This window comes from Zalophus californianus, chromosome 14, assembly GCF_009762305.2.
Source record: "Zalophus californianus isolate mZalCal1 chromosome 14, mZalCal1.pri.v2, whole genome shotgun sequence".
Classification (NCBI taxonomy): Eukaryota; Metazoa; Chordata; class Mammalia; order Carnivora; family Otariidae; genus Zalophus; species Zalophus californianus.
Window position 1 is genome coordinate 40,567,973 of NC_045608.1, and position 21,814 is coordinate 40,589,786.

The 21,814-nt window shown below is 40.3% G+C and overlaps 1 protein-coding gene across 11 annotated transcripts in view; it reads left to right on the forward strand.

Moving 5' to 3' along the window:
• DLGAP1 (DLG associated protein 1) overlaps positions 1–21,814 on the forward strand; it is a 932,188-nt gene that overhangs the window by 883,953 nt on the left and 26,421 nt on the right. For all 11 annotated transcript variants that reach the window (XM_027575621.2, XM_027575619.2, XM_027575622.2 and 8 more), the window contains one exon: positions 20,162–20,583. In XM_027575621.2, coding sequence (XP_027431422.1) covers positions 20,162–20,583 — 422 coding nt within the window. The remainder of the gene's footprint in view (positions 1–20,161; positions 20,584–21,814) is intronic.

The window sequence follows — 21,814 nt, forward strand, 5'->3', positions numbered from 1 at the left end:
AAATTAAAACAAAAGGAATAAGTTAATAACTCATTAGTAAAATGTACTAAGTAACCAATCTGCTCCAAAAAGAGGACTCTAAATGGAGTATTCTAAAAATCTCCCTGGTGTATTTGCAGACCACCATGATGTCCTCAAAATGCCATCCATAGCAGACGTGCCACATCCCTTCTCCAGGGCTACCTCGTGGTGGGGACTGTGCCTTGAGGAATGCTGTCTAAAGGTCACTGGTTTAAATGCCATGGCAGCGCCAAACCAGGGATAACGAATGCATGCAACAAGACTGTTTCTCTTAAGCTAGTGAAGAAATTCCTCATCTCCATCAAAGATTAGCTGTCTTTCCCCAATTCCTGTTTCAAGGGTCAGCTAGCAGCCCATTGGATAGGATCCACACAGCATACAGTATTTGTTGATATGCGGAACTGACTGATCTCAAGCAAAGCCGGCCAGTCTTGCCAACACCTCCCGCTGTCTCTGCCCTGTATCCCAGCGCCTCCTAGCATCCTGTGCCCATTCTCTCTCATCCTTCTGACTGCTCCCCAGGAATTTGCATGAGGTCTCCTTGTCTTTCAAGCTGATAATTAGCAAATCCAGTAAACCAATCCTTCCTTCCTATTTACTAAGGTGAGAAAGCTAAGAGGCTCCCAGGGATCTCCCCTTTCCTTCTAAGTAACAATTGTATATTAACCATGGTTCATACAGGCTTTTTTTTTTTTTAAGACTTTCTTACATGATCCCACTAGTGACTCTAAGACTAACAGTGGACACAAAAAAAGGAAGAATATATTTATTTTCGTTATAAAAGTGGTATGTAAATTTACTTGGAGGAAAACATAAAGCAGCATGTGGGCAGTTTATACTTCTCTGATGGGCTTTGGAACAATGAAAAAACCATATGTGTATGTGTGTATCTTAAGTATTATCTATCTCTTCCATAATAATTATGTATTATTAAATCTAATTAATGATTTAAAAGATACTATTTATATATTATGAACATTTATAAATTACAGAAGTAAAATTCCCCATAATTTCACTCATTAACCATGAATTAATAAAGGGATATATTTTTTACCCATACTTTTTCCATAAACATTTTAAAAGTTACTGAAATTGTTCTATGTATAAAACTTAGTGGGGTGCCGGGGTGGCTTAGTTAGTTGGGCGGCTGCCTTCAGCTCAGGTCATGATCTCAGGGTCCTGGTCGTGCTCCCTGTTCAGCGGGGAGTCTTCTCCCTCTCCCACTCCTCTGCCCCTCCTCCCCTGTTTGTGATTTCTCTCTCCCTCTCTTTCTCTCAAATAAATAAATAAAATCTTAAAAAAAATAAAATAAAATTTAGTAATAATTTGGAATACCTGGCTGGCTCAGTCAGGAAAGCATGTCACTCTTGATCTTGGGGTCATGAGTTTGAGCCCCACGTTGGGTGCAGAGATTACTAAAAAAAAAAAAAAAAGAGAGAGAAAAACTTTAAATAAAAATAAAATAAAATCAACTAATGTTATAACAAAAGCTTTCTCATTACTAAAACTTCACAACAAATATTTCTTTTGATGGTTATACATCGAAAGTATGAATCATAATTTGCTTACCCTGTCTCCCACTGTTGAATATCTCCATTATTTCTAGATTGATTTCTGGTTAAAGACAGTGAAAAAAGTACATACATCAGGGTGCCTGGGTGGCTCGGTCAGTTAAGCGACTGCCTTCAGCTCAGGTCATGATCCCAGGGTCCTGGGATTGAGCCCCGTATCAGGCTCCCTGTTCAGCGGGAAGCCTGCTTCTCCCTCTCCCAGTCCCCCTACTTGTGTTCCCTCTCTCGCTGTCCCTCTCTATTAACTAAATAAATAAAATCTTTAAAAAAAAATACATCATCTTTAGACCTTCTGAAACTAAATGGCAGTAAACTGATTTTTTGCTTGTTTGGGCATAAACTGCCAACGATGAAGAGAACAGGAGAGAAAAAAAGAACTGTGACATTTAGGAAGCTGGAAGGCAGATAGACAAGTGATCGCTGACTCAACTGACCAGGGAAAGCAGAATCTAAAGCCAGTGATGCAAAAACCCAAGATTCACAAAAGGCATGGGGCCGGACAGCATTGGGCGATCTGAAAAGTAGGGACGAAGAAGCTAAGAACTCTTTGTACCTGCAGAGCCCGGTGACAGCCCTTCTCCACTCTGGCTGAAGACTAGAGGTTTCTCTTGTTCAGCTGCTAAAACAAAGGGTCTCAGAAATGGAGGACAGCAGCACAGTTGAGGGCACCATTACGAGCCTGAAAATAAAAAGATAAGTGAAAATTTACAAACAGAATGCTGAGCCACCCTGCCCTGAGCCTTCTTATGCTCACACTGCTCCCAGAATCCTGGCAGCCAGGCTTATTCCCTCTAAGCAGAAGTATGGAACAATCTATTGTGGGGGTACTGACCAAAGACACACTGACATCAGGGATTTTGCAAGGTGAGAGCCCTGTGAGATCACCTACACTGCAGATCATAGGGGATAAGCCCCTCCCTACAGCACAGACTTCTGAAGAGGCTTTTACTGTGCCTTTCAAGCATGAGCAGACAGCTAACAATCAGCAAGCTCAGATCAGGGCTGTAAAAAAAGAACCAAAAGTTTTAAGGAACATTCAGAAAATTAAAAAGTTATTTTTAAGAGAAAAGAAGGGAAAGGTGGGTAAGAAAAGCTCCATGACAGAAGTGAACATTGGTATGTTTTCTAGGGTGTCTGGGTGGCTCAGTCTGTTAAGTGTTGGACTTTCAATTTTGGCTCAGGTCATGATCTCAGGGTTGTAGGATCCAGCCCCACATGGGGCTCTGTGCTCAGTGTGGAGTCTGCTTGTCCCTCTCCCTCTGCTTCTCCCCTGCTCATGCTCTCTCTCTCTCTCTCAAATAAATAAAATCTTTTAAAAAAAGAAAAAGAAAATTGATACAGTCTCTTACAGAGCGTCTTATCCCCCTGAGGAGGGGAGGAGGCGGTGGGGTGCAAAGAAAAAGAAAAGTGCTCTTAGAAATTAAAAACTGAATAGCGACACTGGAAAAACCCAATAGAAGAGTTGGAAGATAAATTGGAAGAAATTTCTAGAAAAAGTACAAAAGGGGAAAAGCAAAGAAGTAATCCAGGAAACAAGTAATCCAACCCAAGAAAGGGGGAAAGGGAGGCCTCAAGATGATTGAGAAGAGAAATCTCCTGACAACAGTTGTGAAGCAGGCCTAGGGAGTGACCAGCTGTGGTGGAGCAGGTCAGAAGCTCTGTGAAAGATTAATTCAAGAAGACTCGTAGCATACCTATGTGTTTGTTTCAATGCATGCAGAGAAAACTACACATCTGGGGGAATTTTGAGGATTGAGTTAAGTGCTAAGTACATAAAAAATTAAGTAAATTTTTAAAAAGGAAAAAAATGTGGTAGAAAGTAGAATATAAATATGGCATGGTAGTTTGCTAAGGCTGCTATAGCAAAGCATCACAGACTGGGCAGCTTAAACAGCAGAAATTTATTTCCTCACAGTTCTGGAAGCTAGAAGTCCAAGATCAAGGTGTTGGTGGGGTTGGTTTCTTCTGTAGGTTTTGGCTTGTAGATAACTGTCTTCCCCCTGTGTCTTCAGGTGTTTTTTCCCCCTCTGTCAGTGTCCCAATTTCCTCTTCTTATAAGGTTATCAGATAGTGTATTAAGGCCCACTCATATGACTTTATTTTACTTTATTTACCCCTTTAAAGCCCTGACTCCAAAAACAGTCACATTCTGCGATACTGGAGGTTAGGACTTCCACATCTGAATTTGTTGGGGGAAAAGTGCACAATTGAGGCCATAACACACAGTCAGCTGTATACACTATTTCCTGCTCATAATAATGTAGTCATAAAAAGCAAGTTCTAAATATTGATCCACATTTACAATGTAACTATATCAGGAGAATGGAAAAAAAATACTGGGGCCGACCAGAGTGCATGTGTGTGTGTGAGAGAGAGACAGACACATAGACACACAGACAGACACAGAGACAGGGACAGAATCGGAGACAGAATGAAGAGGAGTGAATGAAGATGAGGTGAGAGAAATCTAAAGGTTTATCTTTCCTAAAAACAAAAACTAAATTATTAACAAATAGCAATGTTTGTTATTTAGAAGTAGTATTTAAAAGTGGCTGCCTGTGGAACAGAAAATTATTACATCAGCAGACCAGGAATTTCTATTTTTCATAGCCAGCCTTGTAGAACCACTTGATATTTTAAAATTGTGTGCATGGGGGGCACCTGGGTGGCTCAGTTGGTTAAGCGACTACCTTCGGCTCAGGTCATGATCCTGGAGTCCCGGGATCAAGTCCCACATCAGGCTCCCTGCCCAGCAGGGAGTCTGCTTCTCCCTCTGACCCTCTTCCCTCTCGTGCTCTCTATCTCTCATTCTCTCTCTCTCAAATAAATAAAATCTTTAAAAAAATGTTAAAAAATAATAATAAAATAAAATTGTGTGCATGGGGAGCCTGGGTAGCTCTGACGGTTAAGCGTCTGCCTTTGGCTCAGGTCATGGTCCTGGGGTCCTGGGATGGAGCCCCACATGGGGCTCCCTGCTGAGCAGGGAGCCTTCTTCTCCCTCTCCCTCTGCCTGCCGCTCCCGGCCGCTTGTACTCTCTCCCTGTCAAATAAATAAGTAAATAAGTAAATAAATAAGTAAATAAATAAAATCTTTAAAATTGTGTGCATGTACAAACTTTGCTAAAAATCAAAAGTGACTGATCAAAATAGTGATGTATAATATTGTGATAAATATTTTTTTTTTAAAGATTTTTTTTTTCTTTTAAAGATTTTATTTATTTATTTGACAGAGAGAGAGAGACACAGCGAGAGAGGGAACACAAGCAGGGGGAGTGGGTGAGGGAGAAGCAGGCTTCCTGCCAAGCAGGGAGCCCGATGCGGGACTCGATCCCAGGACCCTGGGATCATGACCTGAGCTGAAGGCAGACACTTAACGACTGAGCCACCCAGGCGCCCCTTTTTTAAAGATTTATTTAGTTGACAGAGAGACACACAGCGAGAGAGGGAACACAAGCAGGGGGAGTGGGAGAGGGAGAAGCAGGCCTCCTGCTGAGCAGGGAGCCTGATGTGGGGCTCGATCCCAGGACCCTGGGATCATGACCTGAGCCAAAGGCAGACAATGACTGAGCCACCCAGGTGCCCCTGTGATAAATAACTTTGTGCAATAAGTATTTTTGCTATTTCAGATTATTCCATTTCTGGGTTTAAGAATTCAAATATTTTTTAATGTTCTTGATACCAATTTGCAAATAGCTTCTGAAAAAAATCTGCACCCACCACTTTACACTCAGAGGGAGGCACTTGAGTGCACAGATACCTGTCCTCTTTAAATCCCCTTATTGTTGGGGCGCCTGGGTGGCTCAGTTGTTAAGCACCTACCTTCGGTTGGGGTCATGATCCCAGGGTCCTGGGATCGAGCCCCGCATCGGGCTCCCTGCTCAGCGGGAAGCCTGCTTCTCCCTCTCCCAGTCCCCCTGCTTGTGTTCCCTCTCTCGCTGTGTCTCTCTCTGTCAAATAAATAAAATCTTTAAAAATAAAATAAATCCCCTTATTGTTTTAACAGCTTTATTGAAATTGACATACAATAAACTATACAAACTATACAATTTGATAAATTTATATATATTTATCAGAAATACATATATATGTATGTATACATATATATAATGGAACTATCACCACCATCAAAATAGAGAACACAACCATCACCTCCAAATGTCTCCACTTACCCCTTCATAGTCAGCCCCTCCTGCCCTCCCACCTCTTCTCCCCTACGGCTTTCCCCACTTGCTGCCACTTGTTTGCATTTTCTAGAATTTTTTAAAGATAGAATATCCTTTTAAAATATTTGTTGATATATGTATATGGATGTGTTTTTGTGTTCTCTGTGCTGTTCCATAGATCTAATTGCCTATCTTCATGCCAATACCACACTGTTCTAACGATTGCAGCTTTATAGTAAATCTTGAAGTTAGATAATGTATGTCCTCCAACTCTTTTTTCAAAGCTTTTTTTCCTTGCAATTCTACGTCCTTTGCCTTTCCATAATGAGTTTTAGAAAGTGTTTGTTGTTAATTTCTATTAAAGACCTACCCGATTTTGATTGAGACTGCACTGAATATATACATCACTGCCAGGAGATTTCACATCTTAACAATCTCTTTATTCATTCATTCATTTATTTATTTAAAAGATTTATTTATTTGAGAGAGAGAGAGAACATGTGAGCAGGGGGAGGGGCAGAGGGAGAGAAGCAGACACCCTGCTGAGTGGGAAGCCCTTCAGAGCTCAATCTCACGACCCTGAGATCACAACCTGAGCTGAAACCAAGAGTTGGACGCTTAAACAACAGCCACCCATGTGCCCCTCTTCTTTTATTTAGCAATATTATGTAATTTACAGTGTAAATGTCTTGCACATATTTTGTCAGATTTGCCCATAGATATCTCTTTTTGTCCCTGATATTATAAATGGTATTTATTTTTACTTCACTTACCAACTGTCTATTGTTAGGTCATAGAAATACCATTGATTTCTGTGTGTTGATCTTCTATCCTGTAATGTTCCTAAACTAGCCTACTAGTTTAGTGTCTTTTTTGTACAGTCCATGTGATATTCTAGACTACCATGTTATCTACAAAAAAAGATTTCTTTTCATCTGGATGTATTCTTTTCTTATTTTATTACACTGGCATACAAACTCCAATACAATTTTGAATAGAAATCATGAGTATGGTCACCCTTGCCTTATTTCTGATCTTCCGTAAAAATATTCAATCTTTCACCATTAAGTATTATCTGAGCTTTATGTTTTTTGTAGATGCCCTTTATTGAATTGAGGAAGTTCCTCTCTATTTCTAGTTTGTTGAGAATTATGATCAGGAATGGATGTTGGATTTCGTCAAATGCTTTTTTTTTTATATCTAATGAGATATTACAAGCTTTTTCATTTTAAACTATAAATATGAATTGCGTTTTTTTTTTTAATTTTATTTATTTATTTGAGAGAGTGAGAGCACAAGCAGGGGGAGTGGGAGAGGGAGAAGCAGGCTTCCCGCCGAGCAGGGATCCCGATGCGGGGCTTGATCCCAGGACTCTGGGATCATGACCTGAGCCAAAGGCTTAACTGACTGAGCCACCTAGGCGCCCCTTGACTGATTTTTTAAATTATGGTAAAATACATATAAAATAAAATTTACCATTTTAACCATTTTACGTGTACAATTCAGTGGCATTAAGTCATTCACAGTGTTATACAACCATCACCACTATCTAGCTCCAAAATGTTTTTGTCACTTCAGACAAAAATCCCATATCCATTAAGCAGTCACTGTCTGTTCACCCTTCCTCCCAGCCTTTTGAAACTGCTAATCTGTTTTCTCTCTTTATGGATTTGCCTACTGGTTATTTCTTATAAATGGAATCACACAATATGTGGCCTTTTGTGTCCGGTTTGAGGTTCATCCATGTTGTAGCATGTATAGTATTTCATTCCTTTTTATGGCTGAATAGCCATTATATGGTTATATTACATTGTTTATTCATTCATCTTTTCGTAGCCATGTTTTCCATTTCGGCAACTATGAATACAGCTACTACAAACATTTGTGTACAAGTTTTTGTTTGAACATCTGTTTTTAATTCTTTTTGGTATTTACCTAGGAATAGAATTGCTGGGTCATATGGTAATTCTATGTTTAGGATTCCTTTTTGAGGAAGCACCAAATTATATTCCACAACAACTATACCATTTTACATTCCCACCAACAGCATATGAGCATTCCAATTTCTCCACATTTTGGCCAACACTTGTTATTTTCCATTTTTAAAAATTATGACCATCCTAGTGGATATGAAGTGGTATCTCATTATGGCTTGAATTTGCATTTCCCTAATGACTACTGATGTCGATTATCTTTTCATGTGTTTATTGGCCATTTGTTTATCTCTTTCGAGATATACCTATTCAAGTCTTTTGCCCATTTTTTACTTATTTTATTTTTTTGAAATATTTTATTTATTTGAGAGCATGCACGCGTTAGCCAGGGGTAGGAGCAGAGGGAGAGGGACAAGCAGACTCTGTGCTGAGTGCAGAGCCTGACGCAGGGCTCAGTCTCATGACCCTGAGATCATGACCTTAGCTGAAATCAAGAGACGCTTAACCAACTGAGCCACACAGGTGCCCCAACTTTTGCCCATTTTTTTAAATTAGGTTGTTTGTTTTTATTGCTGAGTGCTGTAAGTGTTCTTTATATATTCTGGATACCAGACCCTTATCAGATATATGATTTACAAATATTTTCTCCCCTTCTTTGGGTTGTCTTTTTACTCTATTGATAGTGTTTTTTGATGCAGAAAAGTTTTTAATTTTGATGAGTCCGGTTTTTCTCATCACTTATGCTTTCAATGTCATATTTAAGAAACCATTGCCAAAGCCAAAATAATGCAGATTTGCCCCTATGTTTTCCTCTAAGAATTACATAGGTTTAACTCCTAAATTCAGGCTTTTGACCTATTTTGAGCTAACTTTTCTATTGGTGTGAAGTAAGGATCCAGCTTCATTCTTTTACATGTGGATATTTATTCAGTTGTCTGGCATTAACTGATTTTTTTTTTAAAGATTTAATTTATTTATTTGACAGAGAGAGAGAGACACAGTGAGAGAGGGAACACAAGCGGGTGAGTGGGAGAGGGAGAAGCAGGCCTCCTGCAGAGCAGGGAGCCTGATGTGGGGCTCAGTGTGGGACTCAATCCCAGGACCCTGGGATCATGACCTGAGCCCAAGGCAGACGCTTAATGACTGAGCCACCCAGGCGCCCCATTAACTGATTTTTTAATGTTAACCCAACTTTGTATTCTAGGGATAAGCTCAATTTTGTCATCATGCATAATCCATAAAGAAAGTTTTTGGATGTGATTTGCTAACATTTGGTTGAAAATATTTGTATCTGTATTCATGAGAAATATTGTTCTGTAGTTTTCTTGTATTGTCTTTGTTGGCTGTTGTTAGAGTAATGCTATCCTCATAGAAAAACTTAGGAGGTATTTTTCCTCCTCATTTTCTAAAAGTGTTTGTGTGACATTGTTAAAATTTTTCATTAGATATTTAATTGAATTAGCCAGTGAAACTGTGGATCTGGAGTTTACTTTGTGGGAAAGATTTTTTACTACAAATTCAATTCCTTTAATAGGTACACAGCTATTTAAGTCATTGATTTCTTCTTAGTTGATCCTTGGTAGTTTGTCTTTCAAGAAATTTGTCTATTTCATCTAAGTTATCCAATTTATTGGTATAAAGTTGTTCATAATATTACTTTCATATCATTTTAATAGCTATAGAATCTGTAATGATGTCACTTCTCTCATTTCTGATATGGCAATGTGTGTCTTTTCTTTTTTTTTCCCTCATCAGCCTGGATAAAGGATTATTTTTATCAATTTTTTAAAAGAAAAAGCTTTGAGGGGCGCCTGGGTGGCTCAGTCGTTAAGCGCCTGCCTTCGGCTCAGGTCATGATCCCAGGGTCCTGGGATTGAGTCTCGCATCAGGCTCCCTGCTCTGCAGGAAGCCTGTTTCTCCCTCTCCCACTCCCCCTGCTTGTGTTCCCTCTCTCGCTGTCTCTCTGTCAAATAAATAAATTCTTTTAAAAAGAAAAAGAAAAAGCTTTGATTTCACTGATGTTTGTTTTTCTGTTTTCTATTTCATTGATTTTTTGCTTTTATCTTTTTCATTTCCTTTATTCTATTTACCGTAGATTGCATTTGCCCTTCTATTTTTCAATTTCTTAAAGTAGCAGTTGAACATTGAATTGAGACCTTTATTTTTTTGTATTATTGGTGTCTAATGCTATAAATGTCCCTTTCAGTACTTTTAACTACATCCCACAAATTCTGATTATTGTGTTTTCATTTTCATTCAGTTCAAAATACTTCCTAATCTCCTTTTTTTCTTTAACCCATAGTTTTTGTGTTATCTAGCTCACAAATATTTTGGGACTTGGTAAACATCATTTAGTTATTGATTTCTATTTAATTCCATTGTGGCCCGACACCATACTTTATGTCTTGAATCCTTTAAAATTCACTGAGATCTGTTCTGTAACCCAAAATACTGTCTATCTTGCTAAATAGTCTGTGTGCACTTGAAAAAAATGTATATTCTTCTATTTTCGAATGGAGTGTTCTATAAATGCCAATTAGGCCAGGTTAGTTTTTTAATTTCTCCATAAATTTCTGATTTTCTGTCTATATATTCTATCAATTATTGAGAAAGCAATGTTGAAACTTCTGACTGTAATTGTGAATTTATCTATTTCTCCTTATTCTATCAACTTCTGCTTTGTGTATTTTGTTTTTTTGTTTTTGCTTTGTGTATTTTGAAGCTCTTTTATTAGGTGCACAAACATCTAAGATTGCTATGTCCTCTTCATGAATTGGCCCCTTTATGATTATGAAACATCCCTCTTTCTCCCTAAGATTTTTTGTTATGAAATCTACCTTGTCTGATATTGAGATAGCCAATTAAGCTTTCTTTTCTTTCTTTCTTTTTTTTAAGTAAGTTCTATGCCCAACGTGGGGCTTGAACTCATGACACCAAGATCAAGAGTCACATGCTCTACCAACTCAGCTAGCCTGGTGCTCCTGAACTTTCTTTTCATTAGTGTTAGCATGAGGTAGCCTTTTTCATTCAAATTATTTATGTCTTTATATTTAAAGTGGTTTTTTTTTTTTATGGGTAGCATATAGTTGGGTCTTGCTTTTTAACCCAATCATACAACCTCTTCCTTTTAATTGGGATACTTAGACCACTTACATTTAATGGAATTGTTGATGTGTTTGGGTTTAAGTTACCAGTTTGTATTTGTTTGTTAATTGTATCTCTTCTTTGTCCTATTTTTCATTTTTTCTACCTTCCTTTGGATTATCTTTTTATGATTCTATTTTATTCCCTTTGTTGTCTTATTAGCTATAACTCTTCATTGTATTTTTAATGGTTGCTATAGGGATTATAATGTATATCTTTAATTATATTATACCTTCAATTGAAATTAGATCATTTCATATGTAAGAAACTTACAACAGTATGTTTCCATTCATCTACTACCCAGATTTGTGCTATTGTTATCAAACATTTTACTTCTACATGTATTAAAAATCCATAATATAGTGTTATTATTTTTACTTTAAAAGTCCAATTATCTTTAAAATGATTTAAATAGGGGCACCTGACTGGCTCAGTCAGTGACTCTTGATCTCGGGGTCCTGAGTTTGAGCTCCATGTTAGGTGTAAAGATTACTTAAAAATAAAATTTTAAACTAACTAAATGATTTAAATAAAAGGAAAAAAGTCCTATTCATCCACAAAGTTATGATTTCCAGTGTTATTCATTTCTTTGTATACAGCCAAACTTCCATCTAGCATCATTTTCCTTCCTCTTGAAAGACTTCTTTTAACCTTTCTTATAGTACATGTCTGCTCATGATGAAGGTTTTCCGCTTTTGTATATCAAGAGTCATTATTTTGTTTTTATTTTTTAAAGATATGTTTTTTTCAAAGAGGAACAAAGATACCCCAGCTGTGGGTAGGTTTCTTACCCCATGCACTGAATGTTGATAAATACTCTACTAGGACCCTGTAGATCCATGGGTTCTCTCTGTACAGTTCTCTCTTCCTCCACACTCTGCCTTGCAAACTCCCACTGCATTGCCCTCCTGGGACTCCCAGCAATGTCTCAACAGCTCAGGAAGACTGCTGGCACCACACAGAGACCACTCCCTGGGCTGCTGCCTGGAAACTTTCTCTAATCAGTAAACACGGGCAATCATAGACCTTGTTTGTTTCCCACATGTCAGTGATCACTGTTCTTCATTGACTGATGTCAGGTACCTTGAAAATACTTTTTTCATACATTTTGCCTGGTTTTTTTAGTTGTTTCAAATAGAAGAATAAATTCAGTCACTCTTACTCCATCTTGGCCAGCAGCAGAAATCATCCATATAGGTTTTATTTGGCCTACAAGTGGGATGAGGCCTGTTATTGAGTGTTGCTCTCCGGCTCAAAAGTCATAGAATGTATGGGAACATACTGAAGACTTGGGGGGAAAATATTCCAGTCATGAGATCCAAATTGAAAGTAACTTTACCTTTCTGTCTTTACCATGTGGGAGTTGGATATAATTAACATCAATAGCCTCTTTTAGGTGTAAGTTCTCTGAGTCAACATTCCAGCAGTGTTTCCTCAAATTTAGAGTAGCATTATACCTAGATGGAGATTCTTTGTTGAGGTCCAGGCCTAATCTCCTGGGTCTTGCCTTTCTGCTTATTGTCATATTTCCCAGGTGGCTGTGTTGCTGTTCTAATCTGTAGTTCAGAAACAAGAGAGAAGTGTGGATAAGTCTGTGATAAAGGTTCAGGCTACCTGTCCCTCTTGTAACTCAGCTACCTTTCATAAGGGTAGATATTTATGTTAAATTTTGGGACATTTATAAAGAAATCATCTTTAGTCTTTACAAATGAAAATGTTAGGGAGAGTAGAGGCTTTGAAATTATATATTCTTGCTTATTTATTAACAGTGTCAAACTGACATCTGTCTTTAGTGGTTGCATAGAGAGAAACTACTGGTCTAACAGCAATTTTCTGGAAAGGAAATTCCAAAATGCTATTTTTCTGATATGTGTATATTAATTTTTTAAGATTTTTTTTACAAGATAAATATTATTTATCTATTTGAGGGGGGACACGTGAGAGCAAGCGGGGGGGGTATCAGGCGAGGAGCAGAGGGAGAGAGACAATCTCAGGCAGACTCCCTGCTGAGCAGGGCCCCTGACAAGGGGCTTGATCCCAGGACTCTGTAATCATGACCTGAGCCGAAATCAAGAGTCAGATGCTTAACTGACTGAGCCACCCAGGTGCCCCTGAAAGATTTTATTTTATTATTTTTAAAAGATTTTTTTATTTGAGAGAGAGAGCATGAGTGGGGGCCAGGGGGAGGGGCAGAGCAGGGAGCCCCCTGACACAGGGCTCCCCCTGACCCAGGGCTCCATCCCAGGACCCCAGGATCGTGACTTAAGCTAAAGGCAGACACTTAACCAACTGAGCCACCAGGAGCCCCTAAAAGATTTTAAGTATCTCTACACCCAACGTGGGACTCGAACTTACAACCCCAAGATCAAGAGTCGCATGCTCCACCGAGTGAGCCAGCCAGGCATCCCTTAATATTTTTATCTGTGTCTTTGTAAACTACTTCTTAACTGGCTGGGATCTTTAGAGATCATCCAAGTGAAAGTCAGTGTTACTGCAAGGACTATTTGCCTTCAGCATCCAGGGAATTAGAGGAGAAAACTTTTCCTAGAGTAAATGGGTAGTAAATAACTTTGTGACCTCTTTTCTTTCCTCATCAACCGCCCTCGTGCCTGCCATTCCTTTATTAAATCGGTGAAGCTGGGTAACAGTGAATTGTCTAGAGCAAGATCTGTGTGTTTGGAGGAGCGGGTATGCAAAGGGAAAGCCAAGATCTTTCCATTTATACTTCATTTACGGGATGAGAATGGGAGCGGATGGATATTTTGATGATTTGCATAAATGTCTCTTGTCTTTCTTATGTCCATTTGACGGAGCCATCACCTTCTCTCCTGGTATACCTTTTGTACATTATGAAATGTACAAAATGCTGAAGTGTCAGGACACTTCTAACGCTAAGGGGGAAAAATGCTAGCATCGAAATGTGGTTGTGAATGACACCTGCCATTTCAGCAGGTCTGTGAACAAACACACTGAGTCACAGGTGCCGAAGGCCCCTTCAAGCTATTATCAAAGTTGCTCCCCATTTCTAGAAACAAATGCCTCAGTGAATAAGGATAATTAGACTCTTGTTTTTTCACCAACATTACCTCTATTTCCAAAAATTTCTAAGTTGTTTTTTTTAAAGATTTATTTATTTATTTATTTATTTGAAAGAGAGAATGAGAGAGAGAGAGAGAGAGCACATGAGACAGGGGAGGGTCAGAGGGAGAAGCAGACTCCCCGCCGAGCAGGGAGCCCGATGCAGGACTCGATCCTGGGACTCCAGGATCATGACCTGAGCCGAAGGCAGTCGCTCAACCAACTGAGCCACCCAGGCGCCCCCAAAATTTCTAAGTTTTAAAAATTTTCCTTGCTTCACACATTAAAGCTCAGGGCTTCATAACTGGGTATAACAAGCATGTGCAAAGCTAGCATTGTTTGTTCTTTTGGCATAACATCAACTACTATAAAAGATCTCTTTTGATCATAAATGACTTAAATACATAAACATTTGGGTTGTGCCTTTTCAACTAAGCAGGATGTGAAAACAAGAAGCCCAAATTGAGGTATCTTCTGACAGCCAGTTCAGGGACCACAGACTTAAAAAGACCGTTGGCTGTCAAAAACATCTCTCCTTTGCCAACCTGGAAGCTTTGGATCAATTCCCACTCCTCACAGCTTCCTTGGAGTACTGCATAGCCTAGGACCCATGCTCAGTATTACATTTGGCAAATAACTTCTTTTCTGTGCCAAGTTAACAATACCATGACCTAGCCAAATAGTCCTTACAATACACCTGAGTTTTAAAGGTGTGGCATTCATGCATTTCAAATTGTAAAAGCCTGAAACTTGGCATGATTCCTGATATGCCTCATACATTTTTTCCTCCTTTTCTTCCTCCCTTCCTTCTTCTTTCCTTCCTTTTTTCTTCTCTCTCTCCCCCTCCCTCCCTCCATATCGCCCTCCCACTTTCTTTCCCTCCTTCCTTCTGTCTTTCTGGCTTCTCTCCCTCCCTCTCTCTTTCTTTCTTTTCACGTTTTTTACAGATAACTTAGTTTGCAAAAGAAAAATGATCCTCCGACTCACAAGCCTATGGCCTCCATATGACCCCAAAATAAGACAATTAAAATAAATTATGGGTGAGACCTCTCAGGCTTTTGTTAGTTACCTGGGGTCAACAGTCAAGGAGTGACCTAATGCTCCAGTTGCTGGGGCGCAGTCAGTTCGAGGATGTTTTGTTGAGACTCCTAACCAAGGTTCCTATAGTGATAGCCCATCAAGGATACTAGCACCTGCCCAGGGGGCCTGAAGGAGGCTGGCCAAGTGCTGGGCCCTCTCCGAAGAGATCCAGCAATAACAAGCCCACTGTCATCAATGTCTGTTCCTTCCCTTTCTTTAATTGGCAATTGCATTATGATTACTTGGAACAGAGTTGTTATATAGAAAACTTCCTCTATTTTCCTTTGCTTAAAGAAACGGCTGGGTAAAAGAGCGATGAACGTGGTGGCTTTTGGATAATGAGTGGACACTTGTTTGGAGGTCGTTTTACAATCTGTCTCAAGGACAGTGCTGACCATTATGGGAATGGGGAGCAGGAGAGCCACTTCCGCCTGCATTTGTGACCAGGGCTGCATCCTGCCTGGGTTCCTCCGTTCACTATTCTAACTGCGAAGCTGATCTGACAAGAACGAGAGAATCTCTTTTTTAGAAAGTTTTAATTCTGGATCTTAATCTCCTCTCACCCCCATACCTTGCTTTTGATCTATCTTTTATATAATGAGACGTCTTGGGCTTTTGCATCAGTTAAAGGGTGCCATTTCACAAAATACCCAGATGGTTGCACTTTTGAAGAGTAGCATTTTCAGATCCCACATCTATTCAGCCTTGACAGCAGGCTTAGTGAAGAATGTCTAAAGCCTCCTACGAAGAAAGCAAGCACAGCACAGAACTAGTGTTTCTCCCTTTGAAACCAGAGTTAGCCCTGAAAAGCAACCATTATGTGAATAAGAGGGATGAAGAAGATAACCAGGGGCCAGAGGGTTCAGTAACAGAATGACTGAGTTCATCTCCTCAAGATAAATTTATGCCTTGGGTCTCCCCTGAACGACTTACAAGGCTAAAGCATGGACGTTCTAAAGATACTGACTGCACTCTGGTTTTTTGCTCATTTTGCTCATTAAACTTTGTTTAAATGCAGCCCCATCAGACGGAGAACGAGAAGGGCCTCTGTGATATACCATCTATGTGTTGATTTTTAACCCACTGTACAGAAAAGTCGTAGCGGGGTGGGTGAGGGGGGCAGAAAACCCTCTAATTACACATAAAAACTTGTTTCACAGAAGGGGCACATGGGGTGCCTGGCTGGCTCAGTTGGTAGAGCATGCAACTCTTGATCTCAGGGCTGTGAGTTCAAGCCCCACGTTGGGCAAGGAGCCTACGTAAAATAAAAATTAAAAAAAAGGCGGGGGGGCGCTTGGGTGGCTCAGTCGTTAAGCGTCCGCCTTTGGCTCAGGTCATGATCCCAGGGTCCTGGGATCAAGCCCCGCATGGGGCTCCCTGCTCCGCAGGAAGCCTGCTTCTCCCTCTCCCATTCCCCCCTGCTTGTATTCCCTCTCTCGCCGTGTCTCTCTCTCTGTCAAATAAATAAAAAATCTTTAAAAAATTAAAAATTTTAAATTATTAAAAAAAAAAAAGGAGGGGCACAAAGCAATAGCAGAGGTGAATGCTACCAAGTGACTTTCCTCTTGCTGTTCAAAACAGACAGGTATTGTGTCCCATACTGGTTGATCCAGTCTTTGGTTTCATGGTTTTCTGCTCCTTAGGCCAGAATATTGGCCAGTCCTTTTCAGGAGTTGTAATTATTACACATTGTGCCTTCAGGGCATGAAGTACTGAAGAAGCTTCGAGTCTGGGGATTGTGGGTTTGGAAACGGTAAGCCACTGGATTCAGCTTAGAAGTTTATTCCATCTACCAGCAACTGATCTATTCTTTTTAAAAATACAGAAATTAATCCAATGACTCCTTTTGTGTTCCTATCAGAGTTTTAAAACAGCAATAACAACTTGATTGTACTCTTCACTCAGAGGGAACTTTGCACTTGAAAGACATGAAACGTTTTGTAGAGCAGACATTCTTTGAAAGCTCTGGGTGGAAGAAAGCACTTGCTTAAGGAACTTAATTGAGAGAAACAGTGCAGCCTGGACAGTATTGCCTGAGTTCAAAGGCACCGCTTTTAATCCCAAACCTTTTTAATTTTACTTAACTTTTATTTCTTTCTGGGTGACTAAACTGCAAACTTCTATTAATCTACTGCCAAGTAATTTTTCTTAAGAAGGTGGATACTTTACAAGATTCATAGCCAGGAGCCCTCTGTCAGGAATGCTGGTGGTACAGTTTCGTGTAGGTAAAAACAGAGGCCCAGAAGAGGTCACTCTGTTTTTGTTTTTTTTTTTAAGATTTTATTTATTGATTTGAGAGAGAGAGAATGAGAGAGAGCATGAGAGGGAAGAGGGTCAGAGGGAGAGGCAGACTCCCTGCCGAGCGGGACTCAATCCCGGGACTCCAGGGTCATGACCTGAGCCGAAGGCAGTCGCTTAACCAACTGAGCCACCCAGGCGCCCACTGTTCTGTATGTGGAACAGACTCTATCTCTGGCAAGTTTGCTGCGATTGAAAACAATAAGGCACTCCTTTAAGTCTGGAAAATGTAGTGCCCCTGGCAATACAGGATCTTGGAGAGTGAAGCCTAGTGTTTCCATAGTTGAGATTTTGTGTTAGTAGAACAGCCAGAATGTCAACTGTTGCAGGGAGAGTCATCCAACTCACACATATGTGTCTGGAAAGAAAGCTGAGCTTCAGGAGGTGACATTTAACATTTTGGGGGCGGCGGGGGGGAGGGATGAATAAGAAGAATGCAGGAAAGGCCTACTGCAGCCAAGAAGTAAGTGGCTATTGGAAGAATCACATTAGCAAAACTGCTCTTCCTTTTGCTCTAGTATAAGACACCTGGTAACACGGCTTTCAGACTTTCACACTATGTGATTCTTTTTTTTTTTTTTTGGATGGCCCATTCTAGAGTTAAAGAACTTATAAAATGACCAGGTAAAATACCCTCAACAGAAGTTAATTTCTTGAAAACAGCAAACAATGAGATGGGCCAGCTTTTTTTGGCCGGTCTATCTTCATAAAATGAATCATACTATATTTGATTATTCTGAGATCAACAGTGCAGCCACCTTTTTTCTTGACATTTATTTTCTAGGGAAAAAAATGGATTTATTGTGATGATTGTACTCTCATCTTTTTGTAACTTCTAGTCTTTCTACAGTCTTACAAATAACAACTTACCTGTATTGTTCTGCTCCCTTTTTCTTTTCCATGGACCAAAGTATTAATATTAATTGGCTTTATTAAGTGTTCCAGGAAAATTAAGAAAAAAGACATAATCTGGTTTATTAAATGTTATATTGACATTGTTTAGCACACCGTCCTGGAAGACTGGCACTATTGAATAAGAAACAGCAATTGAAAATCAACTGGCAAATCAACCAACTTAACATGGCATGATCATGAGCCAGTAAAGAAAATGTACCACCTCATACCCGTTAGGATGTCTACTATCAAAAAGTCAAAAAATAAGTGTTGGCAAGGATGTGGAAAAATTGGAACACTTGTGCATTGCAGATGAGAATGTAAAATGGTAATAGCCAGTATGGAAAACAGTATGGTAGATCCTCAAAAAATGAAAAATAGAATTACCATACGATAGAGTAATTTCTCTTCAGCATTTCTACCCAAAAGAATGGATGATAGGGTCTCAACGAGATATTTGTACACCCATGTCCAAAGAAGCATTATTCAAATAGCCAAAAGGTGGAAGCAACCCAAGCGTCCATCTACCGACAAATGGATAAACCAAATGTGGTATATACATAAAATGGAGTATTATTCAGCCTTAAAAAGGAAGGAAATTCTGACACATGCGGCAACACAGAAGAAGCTTAAGGACATTATACTAGGTGACATAAGCCGATCATAAAAGGACAAATACTGCATGATGCCACTTCTATGAGAGACCTAGAGAAGTCAAATTCCATAGAGACAGAAAGTAGAGTGGTGGTTGCCACAAGCTGGGACAGTGGGGAACTGCTGAATGGGTACAGAGTTTCAGTTGAGAAAGATGAGAAAGTTCTGGAGATGGATGGTGGTAGTAGTTGCACAACACTGTGAATGTACTTAATGCCACTGAACCGTACACTTAGAAATATGGTTAAAATAGTACATTTTATGTCATGTATATTTTTTCACAAGGAAAAATAAAAATATTAGATCAGGAAGTTAGTTACCTTTTAAAAAAAAAAGTACAGAGTAGGGTAACAGGCACATGATGCCTCCTTCAGTGGACTTATATTCTCTGTCATTGTCACTTGCCTGCTGTAGGAGCCAGTGAAGTTTTTTGTTTGAGTTTTAAATTACTTCAGGCCCACACCTTTCCCTTGCCCCTTGTCTGAGAAAGAATTCACTGCTCCTCTGTTCTTCTCCACCCCTCTGACCTTCATTGTAGGGGTCAACCAGAGATGTATAGAGTCATCTGGTTGAGAAACATCGATTACATGAATATCCTTATAAAATGCTCAGACTGAATCTGTGAACAAATTGTCTTTTATCATCTTGGTGCAAGGACTGTGGGAATGGAAATTAAAGGTGCAGAGGAGAATGGGACCAGAGAACTCTAGAACTGTGAACTGTTTTGCCCCAGAGGCTTTGCCCCAAATGATAACAATGACCTACTCGATCAAGAAACAGGTGAATCCTTACCAGGGCAAGGAGTTTTAATTTTAAGAGGAACCTCATGACGTTTTAGTTTGTTTTCATAAAGTCTTACCTTGTAAGAGCTGTCCCTGGAAAAAAAAATGTAATTATGCAGGATTCACAAGAGGTTTGGGCTAGGTTGGGTTGGTTTTGTCTCCCCGATTTCTAGGCAAATGATGCAGACTAAGATAGAAGTGAATTGTTTCCTCACCCCTCAGCAACCTGACTACCAGAATTCAAGCCACCCCAGACTTGAGGAGGAAGTTGAACATGGGACATTATACTGGCTTCGATAGCTGTACACATTGTTCTGCCTCTAAAATGTCACTAGATATGCTTTAATATGGTATTGAACAAAAATGAGAGGTCTGTGATTCCGTATATTAGAGCTATGGCAACTGGTATGTTTGCATCAGGGGCCTACCTCCCCAGACTGAAAGGATGAGGCCTCCTATGGTCACACTCACCAGGAAAAGTAGAAATGCTTTTGCATGGAGAAAGAGCCTTGAACTAACTCTCCTTTGTCTATTCCTCCAAGCTTCCGCAGGTTCACTCGATCCAACAGTGTGACGACAGCTGTACAGGCCGACCTGGACTTCCACGATAATCTGGAAAACTCTCTGGAGTCTATAGAGGACAATTCGTGCCCTGGCCCAATGGCCAGACAGTTCTCCCGGGACGCCAGCACCTCCACGGTCAGCATTCAGGGCTCAGGAAACCACTACCACGCCTGCGCTGCCGACGACGACTTTGATGCGGATTTTGACCCTTCGATTCTGCCTCCCCCGGATCCCTGGATTGACTCGATCACTGAAGACCCCCTGGAGGCCGTCCAAAGGTCAGTGTGCCACCGGGATGGCCACTGGTTTCTGAAGCTTCTCCAGGCAGAGCGGGACCGCATGGAAGGGTGGTGCCAGCAGATGGAGAGAGAAGAGCGGGAAAACAACCTGCCGGAAGACAGTAAGTAATGGCCGCTGTGCACGCCTGCGCACCCGGCGCTTCCGGGCTGGGCTGACGCGGCGTCTGTGGACGTCGTGGTTCCTCCCTTGCCTGGTTCGCTTGTCGAGCTGCGGTTCCACACTCCCGCTGCGACGTGTGGGACAGCGGGGCGGTTCTGGCTGCGAATCCAGCCGCCCCCACCCCGCGCTGCCCAGTGGAAAGAAAACCAGTGGGCAGAGCCTTAGCTAGCTCTAGCCGGGTGCCCGCTAGCTCTGGATCCTTTCTTCTCTGAAAAGGACCAAGCTCAACGTGGGGGTGGCCTCCAGTTTCTACACCGGTTCCTCTTTCCCAAGAAATTTCTGAAGGGGCGCAGATTCTCAGGGAATTAAATGCCCAATGCATCGGTTCACGTATTAGAACAAGGCCAATAATGCATACGTCAGTAGAGACCATGCTATTAACATTCATAAACCCGTTTAGCATGCACTTTCTCTCATGGGATTCAGGGAGGCAAACCTTCAGCCACTAAATGAACTAACACAAATTTCAACTTACCGGGGTTGAAATAAGTGATAAAATATGATGAATAAGTAAGATAAGTAACGGAGGCCTTGCACACCATCATTTACAAACTTTGCTTTTTAACACAACAATCATTCCTATTAACAATTGACAGCAATAGTTAGCTGGCTGGCTGGTTGGCTGGCTCAGTTGGTAGAGGGTGGGAGTCTTGATCTGAGGGTCGTGAGTTCAAGCCCCACGTTGGGCATAGAGCTTACTTAAAAAAAAAAAAGTAAATAATTGACAACAAAATGACCAGGTTACCTCAATTCTGAGGCATGTTTTCCACATTTTCAACAATTCTGAAATTGGGATATAGTTTATAATCAGTGTGTATTTTAATGCTGTGTGTTTGTTTTCCTCTGAAAAACTATTATTAAATGAGTGGTGGATCTTCCAACTGATGATATTTTTGAATCAAAGAAATTTAGGCATTTAGGGGTAGGTATTTAAGCCTGCCTTCATTTTTGCATGGGAACCACCTAGAAGAGTATTGTCATGATGTGACTTTGGGGGCCTATTTTTTAAATCATTTAACTTTTTCTTGTAAAAAAAGAAAAACATGCACAAAAGTATAGAGTTTAGTACAATGAACCCTCATGTACCCATCACCCAAAACAACGGGCCAGTCTCCTTTTCTTATCTTCCCCACTTGTCGTTTTTGCCAGATTATCTTTAAGTCCAAGGCATG